We start from the raw sequence: 10,772 nt of genomic DNA on the forward strand, positions 1-10,772 counted from the left end.
TGTGTGTGTATGTGTGTGTACGTGTATGTATGTGTGTATGTGTATGTATGTGTGTATGTGTGTATGTGTGTATGTGTGTATGTGCATGTATGTGTGTATGTGTACATGTATGTATGTATGTATGTGTATGTACATGTATGTACATGTGTGTATGTGTGTGTATGTGTATGTATGTGTGTATGTGTGTGTATGTATGTGTATATGTGTGTGTATGTGAATGTATGAGTGTATGTATGTACATGTATGTATGTGTGTATATGTGTATGTATGTGTGTATGTGTGTATGTATGTGTATGTATGTGTATGTATGTGTGTATGTGTATGTATGTGTGTATGTGTATGTATGTGTGTATGTGTGTATGTGTGTGTATGTGTGTGTGTGCGTACGTGTATGTATGTGTGTGTATGTGTATGTATGTGTGTATGTATGTGTATGTGTGTGTATGTATGTGTATGTATGTGTATGTATGTGTGTATGTGTGTGTATGTATGTATGTACGTATTATGAATAAAGGAGTTCCCCAAAGCAGCCCGCCTTGGTGAGGGCAAGGGAACAGGATGTGGTCTAGTGAGCTAACTGTGGAAATGACAACGATGAATCTAGGTCAGGGTCAAAAATCAAGTGTTTTCTGAAATGAAGTTTAAGGGATAAAAGTAGTGGTGACATTGCCTGCCCAGCTGTCCTTCCCACCAGTCAGAAGGACGTGTAGTCTGCAGGAGCTCAGAGCTCAACCTGCTGTAGATGGGGCTCTGGGAGCTGGAGAAAGGTCAGGGAACGCTCAAGACATTTCACAGACAGGGAGATAGTTAAAATTCTCTTTATCCAGAGGCCTGGGGTGTCCAACTTACTCTAGTGTGGTGAGACTTCTGTTGACGAGGAGGGATCTGGCCAGAGCTTTGGCCCCTTTGTTACCAATCTGGTTCTCAGTCAGGCTGCCAAGACAAGGGAAAGTGGTTATCGCAAGTCTGCGCCTCTCATTGCCTCTTCTGTGATATTGGGCTCATGGTTAGTCTTTGTTTTCCCAACATCACCCATGAGACTATACAGTGACCAGGGAGCAGAAGGCAGGGATAGGAAGACCCCTGAACCTGAAACGTGGAGTCAGAGTGGGCCTGATGACCTTCGCCCTGATGAAGGGCTCCAAGGAAATTTTCCCAGCATGCCACACAACAGCTGCTTTACAAATGTGGAGCACTGCGTTGGTTGTAGAAGTCTTTCACGTGGGACCGGCAAGGTGGTTCAGAGGGGAAAGTACCTGTGGCTAAGCCTGACAACCCCAACTGGATCCCCAGAACCCAAATGTTAGAACGGGAGAACTGACCTCCGCATACGTGCTGTGGTGTGTGCATTTACACGCATGCACACACACATACACACTAGCACAAATACAATAAATGCAGTAATTTCTATACTGGATTCTTTCATATAGACCCCGTCTATAATGTGACTCTCAAGGGGAAGCGAAACATTGCTGCTGGTTTCTTGGTGCAAATGCCCCAAACCACAGCGAGTTTTAAGTACTCGCTACTTGTGAAATTCCTGAAAAACCCACAGCGTTCCTAAACTAGCCCGAACTAGTTTGAGCATACCATTGATCCTAGCCTTTCTCTAGTACAAAACAGCAAATGGTAGAATTACCACAAAATTAACTAAGTTTACAAAAGGCTCATCTTTATGTGCCTGGGAAGGTGGTTTCCGCAGCTGGCGGATCCACTCAGTGTTGCTGCCTGTGTCACTGTCAGAAGTGGGGTGCTTGAGGCTTCTTTAGTTTTGCAAGCATCGCCCCCCTAGGACAGAGCTGTGTATTAGAATCCCTGTGATATCAGGATCAAGAGCTCTGTGGGATCCTGGTACCCGGGGCTGACAGGAAGAGGAAGGGCACCAAGGGGGGCAGGCTCTTCTAATACTAACGGTTCCCCCTTTGTTCATTTTATCCCCTGGGGTTCTGGTTGACACACTGCTTTTCAGATGAGTTCTGTTGCTTAAAAGCTTGAGCCAGGTGTAGTGGTGCATGCCTTTAATCCCAAAACTTGGGAAACAGAGGCAAGCAGATCTCTGAGGGTCAGAGGCTAGCCTGGCTTACACATTAGTTCTAGGCCAACTGGGACTGCATAGTGATATTCTGCCCATAAACAAACAAACACACACACACACACACACAAATAAATAAATTTGAATACTAGCCAGGTACAGTGGTAGACGCCTGTTATTATAGAACTCGGAAGGTTGGCATCTTGAGTCTGAACTACAGAAAACCTTGTTTCCCTGCCCTCCACCTCAAAATGTTGGAAGAGCAGCCCACTTTTGTCACCACAGAATTTATACAATGTCATATAAACAATATGTCACGAGCAACCTTATGTGTTTTCCAGCAGAATGACCTGGACACTGTAAACAAGTGTCTCTGAGGGCCAGAGAGGAAAAGCTTGTAGGAGAGATGTTTGGCTTTCTTCAGAATCATTTTTGAGCCCCATTTGCAGCAAAATTAAATTGATTCTCTTGCCATGTGCTAGAAAGGCTAGAGCAGCCTGTGCACGACAAAGAACTGGCAATGAGAAGCTGCAAGATCATCTCCTTTCAAAGGGGTTCATCCTTCCCCAGCCAGGCAGAGCCCCTCTGCACCTCATCCCTACCCCCATTCTCCAGAATGACCCCATTGCTCTGCTGGCCTTCCTGGTGTCGGCACACTACAAGCCCAAGGGCTGCCTCCCTCACGTGTAGAGCTTTCAGAAGCTGTGACGTCAGCACGCTGTGACGTCAGCACGCAGGCTCTTCTCTAATCTCAGCGTGCTCGGTGCCAGCCAGCGCGTTTTGTCTGAGCTGGGATCTCACCGTGTGTAGGCCAGGCTCTCCTCCTGCATCCGCCTCTAGAGTGCTGGGATTGTAGGCATGGACATTGCACCCAGCCAGAGATAAACTTATAAACTTAAACTTCTTACACTGGAGCTGACGATGCGGCTCAAGTAGGTAAAGTGTTTGCCTCGCATGCGTGGTGCCCTGGGCACTCTCTGGCATGGCGTAAACTGGGTATAGGGGCACACTGCTACAATCCCAGCTCTCGGGAGGCTCAGCGCTCAGGATCACCTTACCTATGTAGTGAGTCTGAGCAAATGTGACTACACAAGACCCCGTATCCAAAAACCAAAACAAAAATTGAGGCTGGAGAGAAGGCTCAGCTGTCAAGAGCACTTGTTCTGGCAGAGGACCTGGGTTCATTCCCAGCACCCACATAGTGGCTCACAACTGTCCCTAACTCCCATTCCAGGGGATCTGACGCTGCCTTCTGACATCTGAGGACACAAAGAGCAGGCCACGGGCACATCTGTACATGCAGGCAAAGCATCCATACATAGCAATAAAAAACAATTTTAAATTTTCACCTTAAATTATATTTAAATTGAAAGTTAAATTTTAAATTAAACTTTTAAATATCCTAGTTTAAGATGTAGTCCTGTGCTCAGAATATTATCAGAGGGAGAAGGTGATGGCTGAGCCAGGTCTGCAGGTGAGCGAGCATTGGGGACACCCCCAAGTCCAGGACAGAGTGTGCACCTTGGCCATCGTTTCCCTTGTCTTACAGACCAGGTGCCTAAGCCGTAGACACCTTCTGGAAGGGGGAGAAAAGAGCAGACAGCAACCTGAGCACTGAAAAGATACGTGTTCTTGGGGTGCCCTGGTTAGCTGGGTAGAGAGGGAAGAGACCGCATCCCATGCGACAGGTGGGTACACTGGGGTCTGTGTTACCTGATGTTTTGAATGCGACAGTCCTTCCCACTCAGCACACTGCCCAACAGCTCCATCACAGGGTCCTGGAACTGGTTGTTGTCCAGCCTGGCCGGGAGAAACCATGACAATGAGCAAGGCGGGGCTCCCATCCCCACTGTGGTCCACTGTTTCAGCGCTGAACTCCAGACTTCCCTTTGGGAGCAGCTGAGGCGGTTCCTGTGAGCTACACTGTCCCTCCTCCGTGGCATCTTACAGAGTGTTGTCACAACAGCTCTGACACCACTGCGTGGAACACTGTGGCTAGCTTTCCTTCTGATGCCCAAACTGCTCTCAGGTCCTCATTGACCCATGTCCGGCATCTTTTCCTCTTTGCTTGCTAAGTTCAGAGTATGGCTGAGGGTGTAGTTTCTGTCAACACTGACCGGCTTTGTGTGTGTGTGTGTGTGTGTGTGTGTGTGTGTGTGTGTGTGTGTATACAGCCCCTTGCATCACACTGCTCTGGCCTACCTCCTGCAGCTGTATATATGTGTGTGTGTTTGTGTGTACATAAATATACATATATACATACACACACAAAGCCAGTCATTGTTGTACATTTGTATACATATGTGTGTATATATATATACACATATATAATTTTGTTATGGGCTGGGGCAGACTGAGGGGTCACTGGCAGTGGCACCAGGATTTATCCCTACTGCTTGCACTGGCTTTTTGGGAACCTATTCTCTTTGGATGGATACCTTGCTCAGCCTAGATATAGTAGGGAGGGCCTTGGACCTTCCCCAAAGCAATGTGTCTTACCCTCTCTGAGGAGTGGGTGTGGGGATGGAGTGGGGTGTGTGTGGAGGGAATGGGAGGAGAGGAGGGAGTGGGAACTTGGTTTGATATGTATAATGAAAAAAAGTTTGTTTTCTTTTTTAAAAAAATAAAAATAAAAAATCTTTTTTTTGTTTTGTTTTTTGTTTTTTTTTTTTGTTTTTGTTTTTCGAGACAGGGTTTCTCTGTGGCTTTGGAGCCTGTCCTGGAACTAGCTCTGTAGACCAGGCTGGTCTCGAACTCACAGAGATCCACCTGCCTCTGCCTCCCGAGTGCTGGGATTAAAGGCGTGCGCCACCACTGCCCGGCTAAAAATCATTCTTTTTTTTTTTTTACCTTGTATAAATTATTTATTTATTTATTTATCTATTTATTTAGGATTTCTGCCTCCTCCCCGCCACCGCCTCCCATTTCCCTCCCTCTCCCCCGATCAAGTCCCTCTCCCTCATCTGCTTGAAGAGCAATCAGGGTTCCCTGACCTGTGGGAAGTCCAAGGAAGAATGGATGAAGAAAGTATGGAATATATACATATTAGAGTATTACTCAGCAATAAAAAACAAGGAATTCTTGAAGTTTGCATACAAATGGATGGAAATAGAAAACACTATCCTGAGTGAGGTAAGCCAGACCCAAAAAGAGGAACATGGGATGTACTCACTCATATTTGGTTTCTAGCCATAAATAAAGGACAGTGAGCTTATAATTCACGATCCTAGAGAAGCTAAATTAGGTGAATCCAAAGTCAAATATATAGGCATCCCCCTGAATAAAAATCATTCTTAAAAAAATCTTGCTATATAGCCCAGGTTGTCCTGGAACTCAGCAATCTTCCTTCTTCAGCCTCCTGATTCCTGGGATCACGGTATGAGTTTCAATGCCTGGTTCAAAGAGGGCCTCATGAGTTGTACCGTGTTTCTGTGTTGAAATTCAAATCTTGCTGTCTCAAGAGTGTAGCCTTATAGGGATGTGAGCTTATTGCAGATAGGAGGATACCACACTGACACAGGTGGGCCTATAACCCAATATGATGATGTCCTTGTAGGAAAAGTGAGTGCCACGTGAGGACAGGCTCAGGGACAGATGGTCATATGACAGGGGAGACCAGGGAGCATCAAAGACTGCTGGCCCTTGGGAGCTCCAGAGGCAGGAACGGCCCTGCTACTAAGGTTTCAGAGAGAGTACTGCCCATGCCCTTGACCTCGGACTTCTGACGTCCAGAACTAAATCAGTCGCCATGATGGTCCCACACCCAGCTAGGGGATGTGATGAAACAAGGAACCATTTTGAGTCTTTCTCCTTTGCCCTTACTCCCAACATGAACCCCATACTCGCCTGAGGCTCTGGCAGTAGAGCAGCTGGGGCAGCAGGCTCTGAAGGACACTCTGGCTGAGGCACAGGGATAAGTTGGCTTCCTGGGAGCAGATATCAGACAGCTGCAGGAGGTAGGCCAGAGCGGTGCGATGCGAGGGGCTGGTCAGGCCAGCCAAGGTCCCGCTCTGCATGGCCTCCTCCACACTGCGGGCCAGCTCTGTGTGCTGCATCTCATGCAGGCAGTACAAAATATTGATGCCCCGTGCACAAACTGCGGTGTCAGGACGTAGTAAACCTTGTAGGACCTCAGCTGCCTGGGCCCGGTAGTTCTGGTGCTCACCTTGGGCCAGCAGGGAGCCAGCCAGCAGCGTATTAACCCTTGGAGACAGGAGGCCAGAGAGGAAGCGCAGAAACACATCCAGTCTCCCATCCTGAGCTTGTGTAGCCCTCTGGGCTGCACACCTGAAGTGCGTGAGGAAACCCAGCCTGGGCCAAGACATGCCACTCTCCGTGAAGAGGTCAAAGATGGCTCTCTTGGATGCGCTGTAGTAATACGTGGCCGCCACAAATTCTTGCAGAGACAGGTGGGTAAAACAATAGGCTGCCGAGGAGGCCAGAGTCTCTTCCCGTTGCAGGAGACAGCCGCACAGAGCGCTCTGCAGCAAAGTGAGATCCACGCCAAATGCCTTCATGTCTTGTTCATAAAACACGTATTTCTTCTTGACCAGCCCATGAAAGGCCAGGCGGCCCAGTGTCCCCACCATCTTGCGGGCTCCCTGGGCCATCTGCTCAATCCTAGGACTTACCTTTCCCTTGTCCTGCCCCTCCCCACCAAAGGCCATCCTAAAGTACCAAGAGTAGAGCTCACACAGGGTCTGGGGCAGGAGCAACTCTGTGTCTTGGACAGCTAGGTTGCTGTGGTACAGGTGACCCAGTGCCAGCCCCACGAGCCTACAAAAGGCTGGCACGGTGCACATCAGATACAGAGCCTTGTTGGCCTTTATCTGAGTGAGCACCTGGCCTAAGAGGTTCTGGTCCTCAGGAAATATCTGCTCCAAACACGCTTTGATCTCCTCCTCAGTAAGGCCCCGGATCTCAGTCATCCGGTCCACTAGGCCCCCGGGGACCTGACCAGCAGCACTGGGACGGGAGGTGATCCAGACAGAAATTTCTGGAAAGAGGTTGCCTCGGATGATGTTAGTGATCAGGTGGTCCACCTGGATCTCCTTCTTTGGATCTGTGCAGGCCATGGTGTTGGAGAATTCCAGCGGCGTCTTGCACTCATCCAAGCCATCCAGGACCAGAAGGACTCTGTCTGGGGCCGTTACCTCCAGGTTACCTTCCCCAGCGTTTGGGAAGACAGAGTGGATGAGTTTGTCAGCAGACAGCTTCTCATAGGTGTTCAGGTCCCGAAAGGTCAAGGGTAGAACCAGTGAGAAGTTCTTGCCCACCTGTCCCCTAGCCCAGCAACGAACAAAATGCCTCACTAGCGTAGTCTTGCCGACGCCGGCCACACCGATGGTGACAGAGATGCGAGGTGGGATGGACACTCGGGACAGAGGCAGGAAGAGCCTATCCAGGGTGATGGCCCTGGACGAGTGCCAGACCCCACGCGTGGCCTCCACCTGTGTGAAGTCATGCTCCCTCAGCTGCAGGTCTGTCAGGCCCTCAACCAGCAGGAGGCTGGCCAGACGGTGTGAGAGGCTGCCCAGCTCTGGGTCATTCCCCACCCTGCTCAGCAGGGCCTCACAGTGCCTCCGTATCCTTGAGTCTGCAGGGCGCAGGGAAAAGCAGGTAAGATCGCAGGGCAAGGCGAGAGGGTTCAGGTACCCCCTCTCCCCCACCCCATGGCAGACTTACCATTGCTTTGGGATCCTAGCGGGGAGTCTGGCATTTTGCTAGGGGCCTGTAGTAGCTGACTACCATTCCTAGCCAGCAGATCCACAAGGGCCTTCACCTGCTCAGCTGGGGAGACAGCATTGTAGGCCCGACATGTCTCTCCATCTGTCCTCACCTCTTGCTTCCTCATGGAGTCTGTGACTGCAGCCAGGAGCTGAGAAGAGCCCAGACTGCTGCCTGGTGGACCTCCGTTGTTTCCTGGCCAGTGAAAATGATCATGGAGATGCAGGGGCCAAGTGGACAAGACTTGGGGTGCTGGACTTGGTCTCTGCTCTGGCACTTACTGAGTGACCCTGGGCAGGCTGTGTCATCTCTCCACACTATGTTTCCTCATCTGTGACCTGGCAATGATGATGCTATTAAGAGCAAGGAAACCAGAAGGAGGGAGGAAGGAGATAGCCAACCTGGGGAGGAAACAGTCCATGAGACCATCTAGTTAGCACCTTGGGAAAGCAAAGACTGGAGACGGAAGGACGGTGGTGAGGTTGGTGGGTGCCAGGGATGAGGAGGCGGCAACACTGCCCTGTGATGCTGTAATGGTGGCTGGGTGTCGCTGTATGAATGCAAGGGTTAACTGAGCTTCTGGTGACCCTGTGTCAGCTAAGAACCCAAGGTCCCTCGCTGTAGCCAATGCAGCGGGGCTAGGGGACGTGGGTGGCAGAGTCTGTCGGGGCAGGCAGAGCTGTGAGGGCCCTCCATTCTCCCGTGAGCCTAAACTGCTCTAAAACGTGGCATTTTAATTTTTCAAAAAGGAAAGGGAAGAAAGAAAGGGGAAGGAAGGTAGGCGGCTCTCAGAGCAGAAGCACAGTGGCTTGCTTCTCTTAGCTTTCCTGGCCTTCCTGGAAGCACGGGGGCTCTGGGCTACAGGAAGCGCCCTTTGCTGCTGAGGATGGAGACTTGGAGACAGCAAGAGGCGAAGCCACTGCACGCCCCACCTGCTCACACCTTTCACCAAGGCCACTGCTTCTTGGAAGCTCTCCTATGCCCCGTTCCATCTGTGCCCCTCTTCATCGGGCACAGGGGCCACCACAGTCCCTACGGACCTGTCACCCATAGTTGACAGTTCTGGAAGAGGAAAAAACAACAGGGGAGGGGTCAGCAGAGGTCATGGTCCACCACTGCCGGCTGCAGCCCAGATTAAGGTTGATCAGTCGTCATTGCTGCCAAGAATCTGGCGAGCCCTCGATGCCCTGGGCTTGGCCAGTTCAGTGGCTGGTTAGCTGAAGAGAAGGTTGCTGTCAACAGACTCCTGGTTTTGAAATTGCATTGGGGATTGGTGTCAGTTTAACTCGGCATGAACATTTTCACACAGAAAATACTAAAAGAAGGTAGCAGTAAGAAAAACAACCGTTCTGCTCACAGCCATGGTGAACAGTCAATAAAAGCAGCAAGGTTAAGTCCAGTGAGCTGGGCTAACCTGGGATTGCTGAGGCTAGCGTAGGATGGGGCCACTCTGGGCTAACCTGGGAATGCTGAAGCCACTCTCCCCTCCTGTGCAATCCTGCTGCTTTTGCTCTTTTATTTTTGAAATGTTCAAACCCAGGGGAAATGAAAGTGGGATAACAATTGATGCTGTGATATTTCGGACTTGTGCTCATGGTTAGATGTGTTTATAGATTACCTAGTAAACCGTATTTTGTCTCATCTACAGTTTGGAAAATAACAGCGTCTTACTTGTATTTCAGCATTTGTAAGATAGTTTTTGTTGGCCTGGAGAGAAGGCTCAGTGGCTAAGATGACAGGCTGCTCTTCCAGAAGACCAGGGTTCAATTCCCAGCACCCACATAGTGGCTCACAGCCATTTGTAACTCCAGTTCCTAGGGGGACACCCTCTTCTGGCCCCTGAAAGCATCAGGCATGAAAGTGTTACCCGGGTGCACATTCAGACAAAGTGTATAAAATAAAATATTAATAATAAAAAGGTTTTGTTGTCATTGTGAATATTATTGGTGTAAAAGATGATTAATTTCTGTATTTCATCATATTTCAGTGAATTGGGCATTTTTGTCAACTCATCACTGTTCTGTTAGTTTCCTTCACGCTTTTACATTTTCAGTGGATCCTCTAGAGATGTCATGGCTGTGTCGCTTGTCATCCTTGTAGGAGCCTAACCGTGGGAGCAGGGGCTGTCTCTGACCCCTTTGCCAATGGTGTGACCCTTCTCCTCCTCCCGGTTGCCTCATCTGGCCTGGATGGGACGGTATGTGCCTGTCTTGTATGTAGCTTGCTATCTGTGTCTGGCAGATGTGGATGTCCTGGGAGGCCTGCTCTCTTCTGAGGGGAGGGAGAGAAGAGAGGATCTGGGGGAGAAGAGAGGTGTAGGGAAGAAACTGAGGAGAGGAGAGGGAGGGGAAGCTGCCGATGGGATGTAATATATAAGAGAAGAATTAAAAACTTAAGCAGATTTTCATTGGGAATAATTTATGTTTTGTTCATGTGAACGTGTGTTCATGTCTGTGGGTTTGTGCGCATGCGTGTGTGTGCCCACAGAGGCCAGAGAGGCGGTCAGGTCTGCTGGCGCTGCCATCGGTGGCTCTGGTGAGGATTTGGGACCGGACTTGGCTCCTCTGCAGGAATCGTATGTACTCTTTTTTTAAGACTTGTTTATTTTATGTGTGTGAGTGCTGTTCTGCGGGCCAGAAGAAGGCATCAGATTCCAGATGGTTGTGAGCCACTATGGGGGTGCTGGGAATTGAACTTGGCCTCTGGAAGAGCAGCCAGTGCCCTTAACTCCTGAGTCATCTCTCCAGCCTCATAATTCATGCTATTTCTGAAATGTCACTCATTTTCAACAGTTTGGCAACCAGTCACCTTTCCCTGGAGCAGTGCTGGCTAGCAGCCTCACTGTGCTGTGCGTGCCAGGAGCAGCTCTGGGCAGATTTCGAGTTTCTATTGCCATTCAGCTAATGTTGCAGGATGTTTCCCAAAGTCACACTGCATCCCACACCTCCTGTGCTCCTCCCAAAGTCACACTGCATCCTACACCTCCTGTGCTCCTCCCAAAGTCACACTGCAT

The 10,772-nt window shown here is 49.6% G+C and overlaps 1 protein-coding gene across 1 annotated transcript in view; it reads right to left on the bottom strand.

Annotated features, from left to right (window-relative positions):
- Positions 1 to 7,901, bottom strand: part of Nlrc3 (NLR family CARD domain containing 3) — an 18,325-nt gene extending 10,424 nt beyond the window's left edge. Inside the window, exons 1-4 of the mRNA XM_005350233.2 lie at positions 7,718 to 7,901; positions 5,879 to 7,628; positions 3,746 to 3,832; positions 850 to 933 (exon numbers count right to left, since the gene is read on the bottom strand). Of these exons, the coding sequence (XP_005350290.1) occupies positions 850 to 933; positions 3,746 to 3,832; positions 5,879 to 7,628; positions 7,718 to 7,886 (2,090 nt within the window). The 5' untranslated portion in view covers positions 7,887 to 7,901. The remainder of the gene's footprint in view (positions 1 to 849; positions 934 to 3,745; positions 3,833 to 5,878; positions 7,629 to 7,717) is intronic.
- Between the last annotated feature and the right edge of the window lie 2,871 nt (positions 7,902 to 10,772).

This window comes from Microtus ochrogaster, chromosome 7 (genome assembly GCF_000317375.1).
Source record: "Microtus ochrogaster isolate Prairie Vole_2 chromosome 7, MicOch1.0, whole genome shotgun sequence".
NCBI lineage: Eukaryota > Metazoa > Chordata > Mammalia > Rodentia > Cricetidae > Microtus > Microtus ochrogaster.